The 24,680-nt window shown below is 40.6% G+C and overlaps 1 protein-coding gene across 1 annotated transcript in view; it reads right to left on the bottom strand.

Moving 5' to 3' along the window:
• Positions 1-8,904: 8,904 nt before the first annotated feature.
• LOC308106707 (xenotropic and polytropic retrovirus receptor 1 homolog) overlaps positions 8,905-24,680 on the bottom strand; it is a 24,322-nt gene continuing 8,546 nt past the window's right edge. The window contains exons 2-16 of the mRNA XM_080458608.1: positions 22,120-22,171; positions 18,353-18,454; positions 18,044-18,267; positions 17,566-17,715; positions 16,581-16,664; positions 16,394-16,475; positions 16,053-16,142; positions 15,800-15,897; positions 14,902-15,081; positions 14,627-14,789; positions 14,350-14,544; positions 13,091-13,257; positions 12,859-12,998; positions 12,461-12,682; positions 8,905-9,881 (exon numbers count right to left, since the gene is read on the bottom strand). Coding sequence (XP_080314734.1) covers positions 9,827-9,881; positions 12,461-12,682; positions 12,859-12,998; positions 13,091-13,257; positions 14,350-14,544; positions 14,627-14,789; positions 14,902-15,081; positions 15,800-15,897; positions 16,053-16,142; positions 16,394-16,475; positions 16,581-16,664; positions 17,566-17,715; positions 18,044-18,267; positions 18,353-18,454; positions 22,120-22,171 — 2,004 coding nt within the window. The 3' untranslated portion in view covers positions 8,905-9,826. The remainder of the gene's footprint in view (positions 9,882-12,460; positions 12,683-12,858; positions 12,999-13,090; positions 13,258-14,349; positions 14,545-14,626; positions 14,790-14,901; positions 15,082-15,799; positions 15,898-16,052; positions 16,143-16,393; positions 16,476-16,580; positions 16,665-17,565; positions 17,716-18,043; positions 18,268-18,352; positions 18,455-22,119; positions 22,172-24,680) is intronic.

The following is a 24,680-nucleotide window of genomic DNA, read 5'->3' as shown; positions in this document are numbered from 1 at the left end:
AATCCTCCTTCTTAGTTTTCTTCTGGTTTATAGCCATTCTAGCAGTTTGTGGCCTTTTTTCTTAGCAGTTTTAATCGTTTTATCCATTTTCGCCAGGACAGTGTTTTTAAAGATAAGCCAGGTTTTGCTATAAAAAAAATAAAATAAAAAAAATGTCACTCTAAAACTAATGAATTTGTGTGATCCCTATATCCTGCTCCATTATTGATCTTTAATGAGGAACCAATGCATGTGTTGTTTTCCAGTAGTTATGGCTCAGGCTGCTGCACAGTACATTCAATAATCCTGCAGTGAAGAAGTGTTGATAGTCTACGACGTATTATCGCACGAGCAGTTGTTTGAGCTATGAGACCTTGTATTTCTACATACGTGTGGTGTCTTCATACGAGTGCTGGACACAACACGTCATCACTGCAGGATTCAGGAATTCTTGCTCAGACCTCTGGTGTACAGGCTTGGTCAAACTGCTCAATCTAACCGTCATCTGGCCTCTTGACTATGTCGTGTCTCGTTGCCTTCAGTTTCGGGTTTTGGTGCCTTCCTGTGTTGAGTCGGCCTCATTCTGGTTTCTAACCTGCCCTGGCTGTAATATGTTGCAGGGGTTATTGGTTTGGAGTGAGTGAGGAGTTTGCATGGTCTCTCTGTACGTGCATAGTCTTCCTCCCACGGTCTAAAAACATGTAGACGAGGTCAATTAATAATCCTTCTCTGTGTTTGTCCTGGTGACTCATAAATCACTCTGCATGCTGTTCTGTTCCATAGTTTTAGCTTATTGAAGGTACTGCGCAGCGGTCTGAGCCAGAACTACTGGAGAACAACACATACTAGTTCCTCGTTAAGGATCAATGATGGCGCAGGATGTAGGGATCACATAAATATGTTATTTTTAGAGTGAAAAATACCAATAAAATTTGGGATCTGGAAGAATTACAGACAGCACTAGTAATGTACGTACAACAAGGAGAAGGTTTTGTATTTCTGCACGTGGTGTGAAACTCTAGAGCAGTCTGAATATGGACCTCAAGACCGTATGAAGATGTAATTTCAGGAGTGTGAATATATATATATATATATATATATGAAGAATTTCCTTCCGCAAGAATGATTATACCCCATAATATATTTATTATATATCATTACATTATTTTAAGGGGAATATATGTAATTTATTTATATCTTTTCAACGAATAATTAGTCTAAATATAATAGTCCTGACATGTTTAAATGAATTATATCATCAATTAAGTAGAAGCTAAAATAATAATTTACAGAGAAGAGGTGGAATTTAATAAGTTCTACTTCTTCTCACTCCTTTTCAGACGTGCAACCAGATCAGAATGTTCTGCTGTTTGCTTGGTGCGATTTTTTTTGTTGTTGTTGTTGCTTGACTGGTGAGAACAGTTTATTTCATTTTTTGCATGTTTGAAATAAAAATAATTAAAAATGAAGAGATCTGTCCAGGTCTTCATCCACAGTCAGCCAGGATCAGCTTCAATGTACTCGGACAAAATGTCTTTGTAAAGGAAACGACACTTGTGCATTTAATTGAGCTGGACGACACCAGTTGACGTTATTTTATCAAAAATGATTGAAGAAAAGACGCCGAAAAGTTACTGTAAAAAAAAAAAAAAAAAAAAGATAAAAGATAAAATCAAATCATTTGTTTTTAGGAATGAAAGCCGGAGACATTTTGGAGTTCCAGCTGTTTTTACTATAAAACTGTAACAGGAGTGGGTGAACCAGGCACCTCTGTGGCCTCACGCTGAATTCTGCAGATACAAGACAACACCCACAGCACAGTCACCCGTTATACAAGGCTTCTACTCTGTTTACTCATATATAATGGATTGTATAATCAACAGCTCTGGGTCACACTACACGGGGGGGGGGGGGGGGGGGGGGGTTGGGGGGGGAGATTCAGATTCAGATTCAGTCTTACAAACTTTGTTTCAACTACCCGCTTGTGTATAAACTGGATTTATAGTGTCAAAAGAGTTAAATACCATGCCGTTGGATGCTTTGGAGAGGACGCATCCATCAGAGCAGAAAACCAGCAGCCTCACTTTTTAAGGATTTCAACTGTCTGACTTTGGAAAATGGCTCCTTCAATACAGGGAATGCAGAGAGAAAACTGCCGGGCTGCACGATACGTCATCATCATCATCGCAATATCAACATTCGCTAAAAGACTGAGGAAATCATGTTTTCATGCGTCTCAACATGTTTGGCCAATCAAACGGAAGCCGACTGAACTGGATCCTGTTGACAACTCATTTATTTCTCTTCATTATTTCAACGACAAATCAAACCAAACTCAGGAGCAAATTAATAAATCGGTGAAAAATGACATTGAGTGTTAATTTATCTCAAGTCGCGTTTCGACTGCGGAATACATCATATCGTGCAGCCCTAAAAAAAAAAAGAAGAAAAAAAAAACGTGAAGAAAAAGTTCCTGTTGGCGAACCCCGTTTTCCTGGGAATGCTTGTAAAGTTGACTGGTCATGTTTGATCTGCTAAAATGTCTCGAGAACGTCCTTCTAGAGGGACGGGGAGTTCAAACTCCTGGATGGAGGGAAACCATGAGAAACTCTTCTGGACTATAATGATGATGACAACAAAGTATTGTTTCCCCCCCCATGGCTTCATTGGATTCTCTGTCAATATATACATTTTATACCATTTTACCGTATTTTCAGGACTATAAGTTGTTTTGTTTTTTTTAAGTTGTTTACCTGGTCAAGTGACTTACATCATGATGCAAACTGTGTATATATCTATATATATAAAATAAAAGAATGTATGTATCATCTGGCACCACAAGATGTCCCTGTATGACAGCAGAATGCTGCGACAGTGCCACAGAAATACATTAAGTATTGTATTTGACTGACAGCGCCACAAAGAAAAAAGCCAAATGTAAGAAAGCGTTCAACGAAGAAAGACTTGAGGTGTGAGAAAAACAAAGGCGGCTAATCGTTGGCTTTCCGAAGGTTTATCGATCGTGCCGTTACAATTAAGCATAGAGGACTAAATGCAGGTAGAACTTAAAGTCCTGAAGATACGGTACTAATCAAGCGGCCTACGTAACCCCGGCCGTTTCAGGATAATGGCGACAATAAGAACTAGAACCTCCTTGTTACCGATGACCACACAGTGTGTTCTGTCTCTCAGTCACAACACTGTAAATATCAATAAATCAAGACACTTGGAGCATCTCATTAGACACAACTCTCCTGTAATATACCAGTCCAGAATCAGAGCAAAGAAAAACATCTGATAACTGTTTCTCGGCAGTTCATTAGGTTTTGGTCAGAATCACTTTGCAAAGTTTAAAAGAGGAAAGTTGGCAGATGAATGACAATGTCTTATTTTAACGATCCAGAGACGTTTGAAATGATCCCGCAGACTCCGACACGACAGAGAAAGGATCGAGGATGGCTTATTAAAGTTCTCTCTTCACGGAGACATGAAGCCACATTTCTACAATTTGAGAAATATTAACACAAAGTCTTTGCTACAAGCAAAAAAAAAACAAAAAACAAAAGAAACCTGACAACATGAGCAGTTTCATTTGAAACCACCCCCAAAAAAACATATCAGAAGAGATATTTGATGTTGGCTATAAATACCAAACCAGTTCAGACAATATGAAAACAATATTGCAGTTTAACACCCAGGCCTACCATCTGACGGGGGCGAGGAGCTCGTCTGTCTGTCACCATCTCAACCACTTTGACTGTTTTGTCTTCTATTGAACAGAAGAGCGTGTCGTCGGCGTACAACTTGACCCAGTGTGAGCTCAGCGAGGGCGCAGTCAGCCTGCCCGCAGCTGAAAGAGACACAAACTAAACCCAAGGACTTTCTGTGGACAAAATAAAACATGTTACGGATTCATTCAGTCTGGAAAGTTCGCCGAGTTTTAGGATGAAACTGAGAAACTAAAGCCAGGCAGACGCTACGGGATTTAAAAAAAAAAATCTTCACAGATCAAGAGACCACACACTTCCCTGCCTTATTTTTATTTTTTTTTTTACAATATCCTGATTGGTGCAACGATTGTCCCGCCCAATTGGAATACTAGAGCGATCTTTTTGACATAATAAAATAAATCCTGGTCACTGAAGGGCGTTGAAGGGTGTTTTTGTTCTTGTTCTTCGGCCCAATTATCCTGTAGTGTGTGGCGGCTGTGGAATATGACAACTTATTTATACCAACACAAAAGGACTGTGAGAACCCGAGGAAATAAAAATATAAAAAACATAGGAAGGGAATGTTTTTTTATGTTCTGTGAAGATTCTAAATAAATAAAAAATAATTCTTTACCAAAAACTAAAGAGGTATTTTGCTTATTCGGGGGTTTAAATGGTCTCATAATAGCTAAACTGGAGAAAAACACAGTGAGCAAACATTTAGCCACCCATTAACACCCGAACAGGGTAAATAGTCTGGGAGCTATTTATGCTTCTGTGTTTGGCTGAAATTCACTTTAACGGGAATAAAACGCACAACTTTACAAGCAGACGACAGCCTGCTCTACAAACTGAGTGAACCGGAGGAGGACAGTTATTTTCTGTAGTAAATGAAAATATATTTTCATGACCTATTATTATTTAAAGGTTATCATGGCACTATATATATATATAATATATATTAATGTGCCCCTGGGAACCTGAAAGATAATCTATACACCGTGAGAACTTATTTTATATCCATGTATAACAGCCATGAAATATCAATACTTTTCAGAAAAGTTTGCATTAAGATATTTTTTGGAAGACTAATAAATGACTATAAATGTCATTTCACCAATGTTTTTGTTGACGCCTCCTGATACAGGCACGGTCAAATATCCAAAAACAAAATAATCTTTTAAGTTGTTGAAATATCTGAAGTCATATCTGCGCCACAGTTCCTGTACATTCTCACAAACACTCTTCCAACAATATTCCTTTCATAAAGTATCCATCTTTAAATCTCACACATCTCAGTCCACTTCAGACTTTGTTTGTTGAGTGTTTGAAAGTTCAAATATCATTAATACGTCATCTAACAAAGCTGTTTGAACGTCAGCATGAACCCGTGATAAAAACAAGCTTTCTTTAAATGTTATATTTCACTGTAATTTTAGCTTTTATTTAACGTGCCTTATTAATTTCCTCTCGTTTCATGGCTTATGCAGGACCTACAGTGGCCCAGAAGGGTCAAATTTAAAAACCTAAACTGCTTCAATTTCCACAAATGGAACTAACGGGACTAAATTCGACAAATTGTAGTTTGACCCTTTTTAGAGAACTCATCCACTTGGAAATTGGAAATTTACCATTCCAGGTCCAGATTGCAAAGATGGTTTAAATATGTGAGGATGTATAAAATCGGTGGTACTTATATGACGTAAAAATCACGGCAGCTCAATTCTCAGTGTTTGGAGTGAGCTGGGATTTTTGATTCACTATTAAAATGTTAAGATAAACCAATAAAACTAAAATCAAGAAGTCTCAGATTGTAGAAGTGAAATGACATTTGTTTGATATGTGGAGCGGAATGAGTAAAAGTCAGGTTTAAAAGCACGGCAGCAAAAATGAAAAATCATTGCAGCCATTGACGTGATGACTTTACAACCGTCTCATAAAATAAATGGGCCAATGATAAATATAAATGTAGTTGTAATATTAACGGAGTAGCATTAAAATTCATTTGAAAATGTACTAACTGCAGATATCAATGTAATATTGCATAAACAGATTTTTGTCAATTTAAACTTTATGCAGCTTGTTTATCCAAAACAGTTCTAATGAATGTTCATTCATGTAGGAGAAATACTATGCAGGACTGTCGATCATTTTAATAGTAACTCATTACATTACTGGCTTATTTTACATTAAAATGGCCAGTATCATTTTATTATTGTCAGGTATTAAGTTAATGACCATTAGTCTTCTTACTGGCAGCTACAAAGCGCTAAACTATTAAATCAGGTCTTAAAAACAGCTAAAAAATGAGAAAAGATGGCTTATAGAGGTAAAATGGCTCAAAATGTCAGCAGCACTTTAAAACCCATCGGCCTTGTAGAGTTAAAAACTATTCAAATAACGTATAAAGCAAAGAATAGCTTATTGCCAGGTAACATTCAGAAAACATTTTGTGAAAAGAGGTCATTCAAGTCTCTGGAACAGGTCGTGTGCGGAGATAAAAAACACACATAGTTCAGTTTGAAAAGAGATATTAATGTACAGTGTTTAATAGATTATGAGACTTTGTTTCGTGGATCATTTTGAATTGATAAACTGTGACTACTGAAGAACGACTGACGTCTGTATGAAGGAAATGAAAAACCCTGTTGTGTTACATTATGCATCAGATGTAGGTTGATTCTAAATTAAGAAAATAGTTTCATTCATGGATAAAAGTATTGAGGTGGTAGGACATTGGGCATATTTACTTAAATGTTTATTATTTTTTGTGTTTACATGGTCAAAAGAAAAAAAAAAAAAGAATAATAATATCAATATGAAGTGTCGTGTTTTGTCCTAAATGACGTCAACTGCAGGTTTGGTCAAAATAGAAAGTTGAAAAAATTTACTTTAATTAGTGAAAAGTGAAGGACAAAAAAAAAAAAAAAAGCTCCTTTGGTCATTAAGGAAACAGAAACTCTTCAGGTAATGTGATGCAGCAGCTTAAACTCATGTGTTCACGTCACATATATAAAAGTAAAAAACAAACAAAGAAACAGGGTAGTAAGAGTCAAAAGTAAACTCAAGAAATGAGTCGAGATTTAATCCAAGAACCTGCAGGAGACAGAAAAGTCAAACGGTCGGGGAATGTAGTAACGGCTCGCCTCCACATCAATCAGACATAAAGAAAAAAAGAACGAGAATAAACTAAACACATGTTAAGAGTTGATCTTTTTTTTGGAATGTGAAAAGAAACCAACAAATCTTGTCCAGTCTCTCGGTAACATTTCTTCTCCAGTGCGTTGCTCAACTACCTGTCTGTGTTTTACACCTTTCAAATGATTCGGAAAAATAAAAACAATAAAACAGAGATTAGAGAATCAAAGAAGCGTCGTGAACTACTGAAACCAAATCATCTCAGTGAGGTTAATAAATAACTGGATATGACAGTTCATGGGAAAATGAATGAATGTAGGCGTGTGTGTGATAAAATTGACTCTATGGTGCATCTAGGAATATTTAGAAATGCTCAATCAAATTTTTTTTTTTTTAAGCTCAAATTCAATAGAAGCCTGTGTTAAGCGACCATGAAAACAGAAACGGGAAAACAAAAGGTCGACAGAACGGCCAAAGCAAAATCTGCACAAAATGATGGAAGGAATGTAGAAAAAGGGGAATTCATAAGTTCCACATCCAGAAAGTTGCGACTTTAAATCGGGACGATCAGACTAAAAGCAACGTAGGGACTTTGTGCAGATCCGACTGAAACGGTGGGAATCCCGCGTTTATGATAAAACGCCGTCCAACCTCGAGACGGACCGTCGCTCTCTGTGGCGAGTGAACAGATTTGGTGACTTCTGCTAATAAACTAACAATCAGATCACATATGACCGGAGCTGCTGCGGTTTGAAAAGCCTACTTTACTTTCCGGTCGGTTCACCCGACTGAAGCGATCAACTGAAAAGATATGAAGCGACAAAGATTGGAGGCTTTCAGTCGTTCATGTTTCGAAATCCAGAGAGAAAAGTTGAATTTCGAGGCTTTGGAAGCTTGGATCTGCTCAGTGTGACGCTTTCCAACATGTTGAAATGGCAGATAAAAGTGTTTTACACTTTAAAATGCAGAGGAATCCAGAGATAATACTTTTGGTGTGCTATTGGAATGACTGCAATCTAAAAGTCCTTGTGTCTCGTTATGCTGGTCGTATAAAGGCTGACTTAGAATTAAATCCATTAGAGGAGAGAGAAATACTTCTTAAGATTTCCTCTCTCTTCTCTGGACATGGAATGAAAATAATGACATTTCTCAGTTTCAACATCCGATTTGCAGTTAGACCAGCGGCTCTCGGAGTGGGGGATTGTTTAAAAACTACATTTCCTGCTAGTAGCCGGCAGCTTTTATACATATATATATATATATATATATATAGTCAGTCAGTCACTGATGGCACTATAAGGACTTTTTTTTTTATGACTTTTGAATGTTTCTCAATCATTAATAAAAATGTGTGTAATAATGAAATTATTCATAAATTCCTCGTTTCCCCACAAATGCTCTCCCACACTGTGAGAACCGCCGACTCAAGCTCCTCTATGATCTGCACATCCCAACATCCTTTGTGGTTGTTGTTTTTTTGTTTTTTTTGAACACGTCGTCTCCATTTTTAATTCTTTGCCGTTTTTCTTCTCCTACTATCCGAAGGTATATAGTAGTCGACTCACATTTACACACTAAACATATAAATATATTAAAATGACTGCATATCCTTCAAGAAAGCCTGACTGCCTGTAAATAAAAAATTAAAAAAGGAAAAGAAAAGAAAAAGCAACCTGAGATACACCAGTGTATGTGAGACCATTTGGAGAAGCGGGTGATTGCGATGGTGACGGACAGACGGCCTCCTTGACGTCGGACTTCGGTTTCACTGCGCATCACTTCTTCTATCAAGAGGACAGACGGTAAGACGAAGGTCAGAATGGCTTGACGGGCGGCGTGAGAAGCCTCCACCACCCACACACAGGAGTCCCACATACATTCAGCGCAGCTGCTTTTCCCCCCAAAAGAGGAGGAATCTGTTGTTCACACGGGGGGGGAAAGGTCGGAGTCGCTGCAGGGTGAAGGAGAAGTCGAACGGGAAACTTCCTGCTCAGATCCGGTCGGTTCCGTCTCGTACAATCTCAACTTTTCTGAATGTTTTCAACGCCACTTTTTTTTAAGTTTTTTTTTTTTTTTTAAACTTTGGTCAGCCTTACATTTACAACCACAGTTACAAATAATGTGTGTGTGTATATGTGTCGTTTCTTCAAAACGACGCAAAAGCAAAAGAGGTCGAGTTCTGCACGTCTCGTCGTGTGATTGCTCCCGCGTGCACGCCTCCGTGTCGTGTGTTTCTAAAGCGTGTAAGGTGCAGGTAGGCAGCTCTGTGATGATTCGACGGGGCAGGCTGAGGAGCGGACGGGGGGACGGGGGGAGGGGAGGGGGTCCAAGAGTAACGGACATATCCAACGTTCATCGGCATTGTCTGTTTGGAAACAGAGAAACAAAAGAAACTACACAGAAGACGTACAGGAGGACACTTCTCACCGCTTTTCCTTCCCCGAAGTGCAGAGCAGCTCATTCCCAGGTCCAAATTTAAGGGCGACCTCAAATCTCTTGAAGTGCAAGTCATTTATTGAAGGCCTCGGTCTAAGCGTTACTTAGATGACGGGGGTGTGGGGATGCGACTAGCTGGAGGACAGCGGGAGCCGGGAGCTGTCCGAGTGGCACCGATGGGTCCGAGTGGCGGGCTCATGCTCCTTTTAGCTGCGTCGTCGCTGGCGGTGTGGAGGGCGAGGAGAGCCTGGAATCAGCTGTTCAGGTCGGGAGGAGGGGGGGGGTTCGCATCCACCGTTGGAGTAATGAAGAGCTCATGAGATGAGCCCAGCATTAAGAAGAAGTGAAGGGAGGATGGCGGCGCTGCGGGGTCGATTCCCAGGAGAAGGAAGTCCTCCTGAAATAACTCATGCGTCGCAGAGCGGGTTTACACGGGCATGAGCTTCTCAAACTTGTTCTTGGAAGAAATTTCTACGCCGGCTCGCTGGGTGATTCTTCAGTTAGGAGGTGGAGTTCCCTCCTTTGAACAAATTCTGGACCCAGGCGAGGGGCGTGGCCTGATGTCAGGAGTCGTCGTCGGTGTCCTCTATTAAAACCTTGGTGTCGCGGGTCTTGGACCTGAAAGAGGGGAAGAGGGAAGTGGCGACAGTGGAGACTTTGGAGAGGAAACACGTGTCTGATCGTATTTGATAATCTTAATCACTGAATTGCCTCGTGTATGAGTGGTGCGCCATCAATAACTCTGCCCGACCTAAAACGTGTTGGACGCTGCCTTACATGGTCCCATAACTTGGGCGAGGAATTCAAACCTTAAAAAAAAAAACTTCCATGGACGATGATCTCGGGAGGAGACTTTAGACTTTAATTGCTTTTTTTTTTTAAACTCAAACAATTCCTAAATCTTTCACTCTACCATCTGGAAACCTAAAGTAAGTTGGACCCGGAGCCACTTAGTTTGGGAAACAGTTTTAAACCTGCAGTACGTTGGAGCTCGGGGTCAGTCAGCTCTGGAGCTCCAGCATGACAGTTAGACAGTAGTCTGGACCTGAAACTGGAGTTTAACCCTTAAGTGCACCAGTCCTGTGCATCCCTGATTAAAATGATTTATAAAGTGAGCTGATGTTTGAGGCAAAGCTCTATATACAAATCTATTCACTTACTCTAATACAAGCTCAGAGTCTTGGAGTATCGATCGAATAACGAGGAAAAATGTTCTAAGCAGCTTTAAGTAACCATGAATAACTACTACATTTCCTGGAGAGCATCGTCTCAGCTCCTTTGAATAATAACGATCATAAACAAACCATCTGTCATGTATCTTGGTTCAGTTAAAAGCTGCAGGATGCCGAGGACTTAGTGTTTGTTTACTTCCAAAGAGGCTCAATGACTGCGGCGGTGCAGCGCTCTACTCCCAGAGCTGCAACCGTCTGCTCTGCTCCAGCAGATGGACCCACTGTCTCACACACAGCGAGCAGCTGAGCATTAGAGTCCCTTTTGTAAATGTTATTGCTGTTGTGTCAGTGCACCTAATCATGAGTTTGCACAATTTCACCTTTGTATGTGGATTATTTTGTTTAATATCTCCCGTACGTCAGGATCCGTTGGAGATTCTGACTTGAACTCCTCCTTTGCGCAGAGTGAAAATTAGGCAGAACTCATGAACTCGTCTGCCCTGCAAAGTCTGAGTTCAGGTGATTTGGAAAGCTTCAGCTGGAGGGATGCCCGGTTTACTACCCAACAAGATCGTCTGTGGGATTGGTGCCAGAGGTCGGCGTGGAGACCCAACACTTTGATGTGTACACTGATTTTCATCAGTACTGTAGATGTGTCTGCACTGTAGTATTTTAGCACATCAGAGATCGGAGTCTGCAGTCTTTACTGAGGGGTTCAGAGAATTAAAACGGATCTCACCAGAAGCTTTGGACTCATTTTAAATGATCATTAACAACCGACTCATTAAATCTGTTGTAAAGGAAAGAAAATGCCTAATTTAACATGTCAAAAAGTGTTTTTTAGGACACTGCAACGAGTTCTAGAAGACAAGTGTAAACAGTTTTGGGGCGGCTGTGGCTGAGTTGGTAGGGCTGTCTGTTGTCTTTCAATCGGAAGGTTGTCAAAGTGTCCTTGAGCAAGACTCTGAACCCTAAACTGCAGCCATTGGATGGATAGTGCACCTTGCATGGCAGCTGCATCCATTAGTTTAAAGAATTACCCTCTGGGATAAATAAACCACTTCTTTTCTATTCTAAAAACTGTACGGATTCATTTTGTCTGATTCCCAGTCTGCTGTTCACGTTGTACATTAAACTGAAATAACTTCAGTGTGCTTGTTTTTACAAATGTTGTAGAAGTAGTGGTCGTGATGCTGAGGCTGTTTCATGAGCAAAAAGGAGGGAGCGCGTCATGCTGCGCTCACTGCTGCCACCTGCTGTTCAGTTCTGGTTCAATGCAAAACCTAATAAACAAAAAAAAAAAAAACTACAAACAGTAGTTACTTTTATTTTCTTGTTGATTTTTCATTTTGCAAGGTCATGCCACGGGCTGGATTCGGCCTGGGGGCCACAGATTTGACCCTCCTGTCCCAAATTGATAATGTAGCATCAAATAAAAAGCTGTGATCTATAAATGAGGGAATATTAAGTCTTTTGTACCTACATCTTAAAAACAGCTACAGAAGTCAGGCATGCTGGACATAATGACAGAAAACCAGCTTGTAGATATTAAGTATGTATATTTTCTTTTAAAAACTCTTTGATATATTTATCTCTACTGCCCATTAGTTTAATCTCCAATCCATCATAAGGCTGATGAGTCGTGTGTGAGCTTTAGATCAAAAGACGTCTGATGTTTGAGATCTTTCAATATTCATTTCTGCTGTGCAACACAGAAATGTTTAAAAAGGTCCACATTCTAAACAGATGTAACGGGTTTATTGTCTTTTTTCACGAGTAAAAAATGTAGGGTCAATCATTCAGACTTCTTATCAGCAGGTGGACAGTAAGTTAAGTAATTCACTTAGTCTACATAAGCCAATTTTGTGGCTTGTAATTGTAATTCATATTTGTGGATACAATCACATCTGAACCAGAAGTTACTTCAGTTAAGAGTTCTAATCAAAATGCAGCTACCAGAGCAAAAAATGGGAATTTTTCCTGCTTCTGCATCTCTGTGTAAAGATTGCTGAGACAAACACTCACTGAGAGGCGAGTCGAGGCCTGCGTAGACTCATGCTGTAGCTTCTTTTCCAACTTTTCTTGCCCTGCCTGTTCCTGACTCCGTCCTCCTGGTCCATCATCTGCTCCAGCAGCGTCTGGTCGTCGGCATTCAGAGGAGCCACGCTGATGTCTCGGACGGCCCTGAACTCACCACAGTTGTTCAGATGTTCGTTCTCCAGCCGGAAGAAATTCCACACAAAACGCCTGGGAGAGACAACCACGCTTATTTCTGCTCACATGTCCAAAATAAAAGCTTCTTTTGCTTTTAAGTACGATCAGACTGTAAACGGCAACAGCTGCATTTGAATCCAACAACAAAAAGATCAGACAGTTACTAATAAAACAAAACATCAAATTTATAAAACATAGACTGTGTGTACCTGAAGACCTCCAGGGGGGCCAACACTGTAGCCAGTATGTCAGACATGCCGTGGAAATTAGTCAGAGTGGTGAGTGAAATGGTTAGAATCCACGCAAACCGCAAAAGCACATCTTCCACTATGGCACTGTAGTAATACGCCTGAATCGAGAGACAGTAGACAAGAAAGCAGCGGTCAGCATGAGGCGCTGTTACGTGTCGCCTCATGTCTTCAGGGACGGACGGGATCAGACCTTGTGGGGGTACACGATCTCCTCTCTCAGGAAGGTATTCTCCCCTGCGTTGCGGTCGAACAGGCCCCAGTCCATCTTCAGATCCCAGACCAGAGTGTAGCAGGAGCTGACGATCAAACAGCCGATATACAGATAGAGGAAGATCTGGGCTTCAGTGGGGGCTTCATCTGAGGACAGAGACGAGACGACACCGGTTAGTCAAATACTCTATTTTACAGCAGAAAAGTGTCCAAACATTATGACGTGGCTGTCAGTCAGCACACACACAGACAGGTGAAAGACTTGTCAATTGATGGTCTTTGTAATAATCCTCCTGAAGCTCAGAATCAGACCCAACTCACTCTCTACACACACTTGATATGCTCTCACAACACTAACGCAACAGTGGAGCAACTGATACAAAGCAACGACGAGTCTAAAAGGTCAAAAACTGACTGCTTCGTCCTGTATAAAATAAAACTGTCACTCGTCTCCAAAACAAAGACAGTGATTACTAATAGCAGGAGGACCAGAGCATACATTTCTTCGTTCACTATCAGCTGCTCTCTCCAGGGGCGCCACAGTGGATCATCCGTCTCATACCTGTCTGATGTCGCCTACTATTTCAGCTTTCCCAGTCTTCAGTTGCTTCCTTATTAAATGAAAAGGTATGAAGGAATTCTTAGATAAATTATATGCAACTATCTTTCTTTTCCAGTCATTCTCTGGCTCTGCTTTGACTCTCTTCATTGTTTGTCATGTCATTTTGCAGACTTCCTTCCCATGCTGCCTTGCTAAACTCTCCCCGACACCTTCAGATGTCATCGTCTGCTCAGGAAGTACTTCACCTGGGTGCACCTTCCTCCACTCGCTTACCCAAACCTCAATTCATCACTAACTGAAAACATTAAAATTGCACCAACTTCATGATCCTGTCTGACACCCTCGTCATAAACCGTTTCTTAAGAGATTAATCCTACATTTCCGTGTCGGTTGTTTTCCAGCTCTGTACCTCTATTACTCATTGCTTCTATCTTTCTTGGTACAACAACTGACTTTAATTATTATGTGTTGTTGCTGCTGTCTTAACCAATTCAGCCATAAAAAAAAAAACTTTAACGAACTTACCTGACTAAAAAAGCTTATTAAAATTTGACTTTTTAAAATTATTTCTCAATTGAATACCTAAATTAGATTTACAGTTTTCTAAACATTTCAACTTCTCTCGATTGATTTGCATGAAATCTAGATTTCCGGTCCCGCTGGTTTGTGGGTCGAACCTTTATGTGTGCTGTAGAGGGCAGAGAAGGTGACCACAAAGAAGGAAGTGGAGTATTTCCCGGCGTTGACCAGATGAGGGAAGGCCCGCTTGGTGTCCCGGTAACGCCGCAGACACTGGACGAATCGGAACCAAGCAGGAAGACACTTGATGACCGCCCGGACTCCGTAGGAATAAGAGTTGCACACGTCTTTACCTGAGCAGGATGACAATCAAGAGTCAGTTGTGCTGAAGTGCATCAGTGCGCAGCTCGAACAATAACCTGCATAAATTATCACTTGGGCTGAGGAGTCCGTCGTGCTTTGTCCAGTCCAGTTCGAAACTGTAGAAACAGATCATGTACTCCAGATCCATCAGAACTACTCCCAGAGAGTTCAGCTGGTCAGCCAGCCAGAAGTCTGCGAATCCAACGCGATGAAATGGGGCCGTCACCACTCGGAACTGCGGACCGCAACACAGAAGAGGGGGACTTTCACAAAATAACCAATTAAAGCAAAACATTTGACGTATTTAGCAGAAGTGCACTGCTTCTGTTCTCATCGAGGGACGCTACCAAGAGTTTGAGCAACCAGAAACGGGACTTGTAGTAGCAGGTCTTGAAGGGGTTGATGAGGAAGAGGAGAAAGACGCCATAGAGAGCCAGAGGGTTGGCCTGCATCGGGACCAGGATGCTGTCTTTGAAGAGGCAAGACAGAAGGCTGACGCACCACAGCACCCCCAGCAGACCGGCAATCTGCAGAAACACACGATTCAGTTATAGTGTTTATTGGGAGGACAAAGTTTTAAGACAAATTATGAAATGCAGATCAAATGGATAATGTATTAAATATGCTATAGAATGGTAAATGTGTCTGTGTGTGAACAGCAGATAAAATAAGCAGAGAACATGACACGCTTTGTTCCGTAAGTAGATTTCAAAAGATTTCTTTCCATTTAATCCTCTAATTTAGCACGTCGGGGCGCGTAGAGCCGACCTCAGGAACAAGGCCGAGAAGGTCTTAGGAGAGCTCTTTGCTTTTACCCATTATGACATGTTTCTTCTGTGATCTTCTAATAATCCATCATAGAGGACGGAATCACCCGTCACTTCTCAGGCAGGTTGCAGGATTTATTTATGTATTTTTTAAATCTGAGAATTACTTCAGATGCTGTCTGAGCCTTGCATGTTTTTGTGCCCCTTTCGTCATATGTGCAATAGTTTTTCTCCTTGTCATTTCACATTTATTACACAAAAGTTAATCTATTTAAGTCTATGGTTTATTTGAATGTGTGGGATCTATTGATTGTCACTGACATCTGGTGAATATTTCATGTCAAAAGCACCTTTAAAAATATACTTAATGAGAAAACTGTGACCTGTTCATTATTCATTTGACCGTGTGTGTGTGTGTGTGTGTGTGTGTGTGTGTGTGTGTGTGTGTGTGTGTGTGTGTGTGTGTGTGTGTGTGTACCTCAAACAGATGTTGATGGGACAGGTTGTTTCTAGGATTGAGTTCGAATATGAGAACATGATTGACTCCTGCCTGTCTCCAGCCGTAGGTGTTGATGCCTGCAACCCAAACAAGTCATGAAAGGAGAGAATTTAAGTTTATATATACATACTTGATGGCCAGGACTGTCGATTTCGTCAACCTGATACATTTAAATGAAAGCCGGAGTACCAGCTTCATTTAAGCTTGTATGTGTGTGCCAGTGTTTGCATACCTAATAAGAAAAGGAATTCAATCAGGAGGAACCCTCCTCTGTAGATCCTGACCATAGGCCAAATATCAGAACTACGAATCAACACAGCTCCTGATGAGACAGACAGATGAAGATCAGAGAAATATAACGTGAACAAAACAACCAAAAATGCAGATAAACAAAGGGTCAGATTTTTCCCTTCGCATATTGCTATCCTATAATTATATATAGTAAGAGTATTATTTCCCCACCATTCCACACAAATCAAAAACTACGTAAGTATTCAAATACAATCGCTGCAGTGAGCAAGTAAAACTTCACTTTAAAGTTTTGAATCTTGTCGGGGGGTGTGTGTGTGTCACCTGTAATGACCACTGTGACCAATAAGACGAGGAATACTCCACAGTAGAGGCCGACTCGAAAGGTGGTCCAAGCAGGAGCAGGCTGTGGACAGACGAGACAAGAGACGAAACGTCAGGAGAATATGGCCAGTTTGTGAACAACGGCTTGTAAATACTGTGTGTGTGTGTGTGTGTGTGTGTGTCTGACCTGTGCAGCTCCCAGTGGAGGCACCCTCAGCCTCTTCATGGCCTTCTGCCTGTCTCCACCTTCCAACTCTGTCGTGACCAACGCCTAATAAAAGAGACGACGCTTTTCAATATTGGTGATTCACATGGTACAATGAAAAAAAAAAAAAAAAACACCCTCATGAGTGTTTACACAAACTCCTAGCCACTGAGAGGGTTAATTGTGATCATTATGGGAATGTCCTGGCAACTAAAGGCTGTATGAAGGTGAACAACAGTCTAGCAGGGGGCTGCTCCTCTACCAGGAGAGTCCAGATCAACAAGACTTCACCTCAGTCCAGATGCAGCGTTAACTGTTCCTCAGAGATCAGAGGATTCAACTCTGTTCTCCATTCATTCATTCGTAAAGTTACTCCTCAATGCTGATGAAACGTTAACGTTACAGTAAAGGAAACCGAGAGTAACTGTATTATCATCAATAAGGATAATTTACTTGTTGAAAAATGCCAATTTCTACATTACCTTGCATTAGTCTGCATGAGTTCAGGAGTCCTTTTATCCTCTCTCTCTCTCTCTAGTGTCCTGCTTGTCCTACATATTTCTGACTGTTGAGTAAATGTATCATTGAGCAAAAGAAATCTTGATCCCGGGTTAGAGAAGAAGTCTGACACTTAGCTTGAGGCTAATTGGCAGCTGCGTGGTCACTCTGCATGTAACGTGTGGTGAAAACACGCTTCGTTTTTCTTCAGTAAACAGCAGTTTGTGCGTGACGGTGTATTTGGGGATTAGGAAACCCAGGATTGTAATGGCGGTTGAAAAAACAAGGGGCTGAACACGTCACCTTTGATAAACTAATTGTTCCATTATATCTACGAAGAAATATCTAAAACTCTCTAAATGAAAACAGTTTTGTGCGTGCGTCACTGGCTTGAAACTATGATTTTCATTCACCGACACCGTCTCATGATGAGCATATTGGTTTGAGGTGTACGTTTTGATGTGATCACCTCGGTCTCAGAGATCAGCTGTGTGATCTTCTTGCATGTGTAAAACGGAGCCACCTCGACGTGAGCCACTCTCCAGTCGGCTCCTCTCGACGTCTCCAAAATCTTGTCATGCTTCTTCAGGATCTTCCTAAACCCCGTGAAGTTCAAGTTCTGTGGAGGCGGAGGGGGGAAGAGGTGACTAATGAAACCTGATGAGAAGCACTGAGGTAAAGGTCCATGAAAAATAATAACAATGAAGACAATACAGACTTGATAGTTGTTTTTTTTAACACAATAGTGCAAATATAAAGGCTACATCTGTCATCCTTCTTGTACAGTAAAACTATTTAATAATTAATGATTATACTCTAGAACTCCTTTAACAGCTTTCAATCAAAATATTCCCCCTCGTGAACATCCAAAACAAATAACAAGCGACTCCCCGACACATCGAGATGCTGGACATTTGGAGTTTTAGCGTGTGAAGCTGATCCAGTACCTGGTAGTTCTGCAGCAGTATGAGGCTGAGGTAGAACTCAGAGAAGGCCAGCTGCAGGTCCTTAATGTTCCTGTGTTTGCACCGCTCCTGCTGCGACAGGGCGAACACCGTCTTCCTCCTCCTCAGGCCCCGGCTGTTGGCCAAGCTCTCCCTCTGGGCGTCCAGTGACGACTGCAGCTCATTCTGCAGGGTGGCGAACCTCCGCTGAGCCTCGGCGAGCTTTTCTGGAGGGAGAGAGTCGTGAGCATGGGGACAGACGTTTTGAGGCCGATGCCACAGATCTGTACGAGAAGAGCCATCAGTCCTTACCAGAGTAGAAGGTGTTGATTTTAGCCAGCTCCTTTTCACACGTCTGGAAAAACTTCTCCTCAAACTTGGCGTAATACCTTTTGACCGTATCTTCATCTGTGACTGCAACAAGGAGAGGGAAATACCAGCAGGCACTTAACATGGGAAGTAAAAACAAAAAGAAATCGAAGAACAAGAGAAGGAAGGACTGAACTTCTGATTTATTTTTGGTTTAAAACAACCTGCCCGGTGAGATTAACTTGCTGCAGCACTCTTAACGTTTATGACCGAGCGAAACAACATAAAATACGTCTGGAGATGCAAAGCACGTTCAACCTGTAAACGGAGGATAAAATAGCATTAAAGATGCTCTTTATATCAAAACTGGATTTTGGGAAGTCATTGCATGAAATGTATCTGCCCCGTGATGTATTATTGGACCTTTTGGTTTGCATTTCAAGAGGTTTTTAGCTATTTTAGCCATTTTTACTGTTATAATAAGCATAACAGCTCATAAAGATGGATATATAGTTTTGCTATACATATAGAAAACTACTTATATGAGGTTTTATAGCAACAATGTAAACCAGTAGATACGTTTTCCAATCTTAACTTTCCTTTGGTTCACCACTGGAATAATGTTTAGCGGTTTTGGGTATAGCTTTAATTTCAGCCTTTCTCGCTGTTTAAGCTGGCTGTTCTTATCAATTTTATCGGGGGGGGGGGGGGGGGGGGGATTTTTCCTTTTTATGAGTGGATTTTTGCCATTCTAGCAATTGTATTCTAATCATTCTAGGCCTTATAGGATATTTTAGATGATTTTCCTTCTCACATTTTTATAATGGCTTTACCCAGCCTGTCAATTTTATTCTATTGTATTTTTAACAGATTTAGTTGTTTTGATTGAAATTATATTAGATATTAATTAGATGTATTATTATTATTATTATTATTATTATTATATATTCTCCATTTTGTAGTGCTCATGGCTATTTTAGCATGGAAACAGAAGACGATGTAGTTACCATGCCCGGCCATGAATTGCTGCTTTGGGTCGTTTTTGTAATGAAACCATATGCATACTGTACGCGCACAGACAACACGCTATGAAGATGAACAATGGCGAGTACACAGATATTCGTACAGACGGAAGACAAAGTTGGATTGTTTTTACGGTGACTCTCAACTATAAGTCCCAGGAGAATATGGGCGGTTTCCAAAACGTTGTGTTTTCACTGGCTTCGAGCACCGATGTCATGTAAGCGAATTCACATTAGCCTGTGACCTTCCAAAAACCATTTTAATCAGGTTTTAATTTGTTTATTATTTTTGATCTGGTCTTTATTAGCCAACTTTTCAAACACGACATTGTTGAACTTCTTCAACAGACACTATCTGGTAGATTTACTTGGTTCCCTATAGACTTGCTGTCTGCTCCTCCCTCTGATTCAGAGGCTTTTTATACATTTTTACTAGACGGCTGTCCTGCGATTTCCATTACTTTGTAATCTTATCTATTTCAGCTCTCATACTGAGGTGGACAAAAGGGGGTGTAGGTGCTTTTGACTCATACTGTGCAGACTCAGTGATTCACAATGTTTCAGGCTTGCCGCTTATAGACGGGACACCAAATTAACTAAATTGGAGTGTCCCGACCACTCCTTCCTCTCTTGCTTCTCACATGTACACAAACACACAAACAACTCCCACAGTCAGACGACCGTAAAGCTTTTTATCCCTTTTTGGCCTTATTCGGCTCTTTTTACCCTCTGTCTCAGCTCATGTCATCATAATAATCATTATTATCATTATGACATGTCTGTCTCCCAGTAATAGGCTATACTTTTCATTGGACAATTGGTGTTTTTTGACTGTATTTTCCAGCAACACCCTATTCTTCACCGTTACACACCAGTGCATCTGAATTGCTGCAGCCTCCGTGTCTTGCTCAAAGGTACTTAAATAGTAGTTCGAGATGAAAGAACAGTTTCATGTAATTTGAAGGTCGATTCATATTGCGTCACTTAACCACTAGTTGGGACGTTTTTTCTGGCAAGTAATTTCTCCGCCGACGAAACAACATTTTCTGCTCATTAGTCTCGAAATTAGCCGGAAGCGAGCACGGCTAGCAGCGAGCCGACACCTTTTGGCGCACGTAACTACACAAATGTTTAGGTTGATGTACTCAATTTGTTGGAGGGGCTGCTGCTAGCGGTGCTCGCCAGTCATGCTCAGGCTAGTTGGACATTGTTTAAGTTGTTATCCCTCCTGGTCTGAGAAGATTACACCGCTCATTATGACAATGATCTCATAGGATGTGCTTCCATTTAACTCAGTTTAAGGTTTAAAGTCTGGGTTTAGAGGCTCGGCGTCTGAATACACCATGTAAGGCTGCTAAATGCGGCACTGCATGACTCACAGTGCCTCATACATGGTAGACGGATTTCACTTATATAGCACTTTTCCACCACTTGCGCAGTCCCCAAAGTGCTTTACATTGTTAATCACATTCACCCACTAGTGGAGGGAATCAAACCTGTAACCTTCCAATTGAGAGATGGCCCACTTTACCAACAGAACCACAGCCTTAATAAATATAGTTTACTACAAGGATTATGCTCCTTCTTCCTCTAAAGTGTTTGGATTACTCTTATTGTCCAAAAACACCTGTGAGGGCAACTGTTGACTATAAAGTCTCTTTTACGTGACAACATTCACAATTGAAAACACAAAACTTTTGTTGCGTCTTGGGTGTCCAATTACTTGACAACGGTGGTTGGAGCTACTGAAAAAGTAACTTTTCTGAAACACTGCAACTGCACATGTGCACCACGGCGCATAGTTTAAATATTAAATTGTAAATATTTCCTCGACACATGCACGAGTAGATTGACAATAACAATGTTTGCCTCCAGAGTGTCGTGACTCCCCGTCCTTATTCTCCTGGGACTTGGTGGTTTTACAGCTGAAAGGTAGAAATCCAACTTGATTGTCTGTCCATACGAAGGTTCGTATGGACAGACTCCCATTGTTAATGTTAATAGCATATTGTTCTCTGTGCGTGTGTCTGTGGTTTCATCACTAAAACAAACAAAAGCACCTAGTGGCCCGACATGAAAACGGCATCGTTTTTTTAGCATTTGTGCCGTTACAATGTCAATAGACATCGTCTTCAAAACATTGCAGTGTAATCGTAAAGACTTTCTGAAACGAAAACTCAAAAACTATGAATTTTTCACTTGAAATGTAGTCATTTAAATGGAGTGTGAATGTGGTTGTCTTGTCTCTTTGTATTTGCTCTGTGATGGACTGTCGCCCTGTCCATATTTACCGGGAAACGACTTGGAGCCCTGTGATAAATCACCATCAGTCTATCTTTTATACATCTAGTTCAGGGTCAGATATCATCAAAGCCTGCTGCACTTCTGAGTCACATGGAATGACGGGAGGAATGACAGTAACTGAAAGGATCTAGCTATCAGTCAGAAGACGTGAATGGAGGAACTTGTGATTCACACCATCTCACTCAGCAGCTCCATGTGACTAATCGTCTCTGCATAGCACAGAAAATTAAAAAAAAAGAAAAGAAGAAGAAGTGACCGTCAGTGCGACATCTCACAGGTACTGCTGCACACAACGCTCCAAGACAGAGCAATATGCAGTGCAGCAAAATACAAGGAGAAAAATTAGCTGGGCCCTATTTCTATATTCATAGAGGTTAAATATCACCTGTACTTTCTTAAAGCAATTCAATCAAAATAATGTAATAGTGTGTGTGCGTGCGTTACCTTCAATGGAGGGGGCCTGGTCCTGAGCAGCATAGAGCATCTCTTTGAATGCCTGCAGAAATAAGAGAGACAGTAAAATATATGAAATACTTTTCTAAATAGATACCTTCAATAAATGATTGAAAACAGTGTTTTATTTGAGATTCACTTCATTTTCTGTAATACTAATAAAAGGATATTTTACCTCCAAGACTAACAGCAGTTCAAGCTTTTTTACCTTTTTCCTTGTAATTTAGAGCAGCTTGTCATTTTTGCGCTGTCAAAATACATTTTAGTCATTTCATTACACATTAAATAAACACAGACTTCTCTCCATTTGTATGTTTTCATGTGATGCATATTTTAAACTGTTGATCCATTGTCTTAAATGTTGCAGATCCGACTCCCAGACAAAATTTTCTAGATTTCTTTATTTCACACTCTTCATTGAACAAAGATGCTGCATCGGGCTTGCTGCGCGTTACTAAATAAGGAGTACATAAAGCAGTTTGTGGCTGCAGTGGAGAGGCTGCGACACAGTCACCCTCTGTCTTCCAAGTGTTACACAGCGGAACAGCCAGTCTGTTTTAGCCGGGCACAATGAGAGCACAATACAGTCACTGTGTGTGTGTCTGCCTGCCCGTCAGAGTGGCTGAGTGGGACAAAAATGCTTCTGCAGCAAACGGCACAGCAAGTCAAGGTCATTCGAGCTGGCTCTGCAGCTACTACGCCGATGTAAACAACACGGAAGGAAGGCAACAAACTACGGCTCACATAACCACAAAGCACGGCTTTGACTTAGCAGATGGGTATTGATTCGTCTATAGAATTTCCTGGAGGTTGATGGAGTGGCAGGGAATCTTCATGGTCATTGAGTAGCCATGATAGACTTGGTTACTGAAGAGCTAACGCCCCAACAAAGGTGCATAAACTCTGATGCCTTATACTGATGTGCAGAAAACATGAATTCTCTGAGCAATGAACCAGAAACAATAAGCAAGATGGCTTTCAAATTGATTTGACATCATCTTTCAGTTTTACTCATTTATCTTCAGTATCACAGTGTCTCTCCTTCGTTTCAGACAGTTAGACCAGGATCTTTGTCCACACCAGACGTCTGCAACTCCACCGTCAGATCAAATGTTTTTGCCCATTCCCAAACTACCACCATTCATCTGTAGCCACAAAGCATCGTTTTACCTTCCAAATGAAGATAACACACTTTATACTCGTCATTTAAAACCAAACTGGTTTATACATAGGAATTTATAAAGTCAAATTAAGAATTTTTACTGTCTTTAGTTGTCTTAACTGTTATAGCTTTTTAAAACCATTTGAGCATTCTGAGCCATTTTCATTTCTCGCTGTTTAAGCCGCTTTTACAGGACGTTTCAAGCAAAAACAATCTTGTTTTATCATTTCCACCTCAGAAAAGTTTTGCACATTTTACACAGCAACGTTTAGAAAATGGAAACGTCAAAAAGGCTAAAAAACGATGTAGTAGGCATGCCAGGCCACGTGGTCGCACTGTTGCTTGTTTTTGTAATGAAACCACACACACCCGTCTCAGGTGTGAAAAACAGTGGGAAATTGACTCAGGTTTTAGTTGATAAACTATGGAACCAGTCTTTTATTCAAGTGTCACATTTGTCACCTCAGACTAAAGAATAAGAGTTGACGTAAAATTGTCTGTGGTGCAGTAACATGAGCTAAAACTAAAACTTACACGCACTGAAAGGGTTTATCCAAATTATAATTCAGTCGATTTTGTTAGAAGTATGACCTTTGTAATCAAAGATATTGACTGCAAAATTATCAGGTTGTGTAACTTCACTTTGTGTGTTTAGTTGTAATTTTCACCTAAACTAAAAGAAAAAGAAAAATATGTTATTGCAAGGGTAAACGTTGGCTCTGTAAAGAGTTAGTACTGATTGTGTATACTTACACTGACATACTCATGCAGAGTCTCACACTAACATGCTAAGTGGTTAAAACAAATATGTCAAATGTTTTGTGGTCACACCATGTCAGACCCATGACTAGATTTAAATAAAAATTGATAATTTTGCGGTTTATATTTGAGATTACAGGCATGTGAGCCGTGTCTTTCAAAGTAATTTCATCTCATGTGATTTTTACATGGCAGGAAGTGACTCAAAGGGTGGATGGAGGCTGCGTTTTGTTTACCACTGAAGACGACACAGATTATGAAATCTGATTCAGGATCGCCGTGTTGTTCTTTTTCTTCATAAATGTCACTGAAACCCACAAGAACACAATACAGCTGTCGTTTGGTGCATGCTAACATAAATGCTCGAGTTGATTTGGTTGTGAATCTCAATAGAGATATTTCTTATTTTTATTTTATCAACAAACATTTTACAAAGTGAGCTGGTTTAACATAATAACGTCCATAGCACAGATTTGTTGATCAACTTTTAGCTTTTGTTTTTATAATTGCAAAGATACTTTTCTATGTGAAATATCTTTTGGGTGCTTGATGGGTTATTCAAATGTGACCAAGTTAAATACCGAGCATCAGTTAACCATTAGAGAGAGAGAGAGAGAGAGAGATCGAGGCT

This window comes from Lipophrys pholis, assembly GCF_963383615.2.
Source record: "Lipophrys pholis genome assembly, chromosome: 1".
NCBI classification, from domain to species: domain Eukaryota; kingdom Metazoa; phylum Chordata; class Actinopteri; order Blenniiformes; family Blenniidae; genus Lipophrys; species Lipophrys pholis.
The sequence above is the reverse complement of the archived record's forward strand: the minus strand, read 5'-3'. Positions and strand labels throughout refer to the sequence as shown.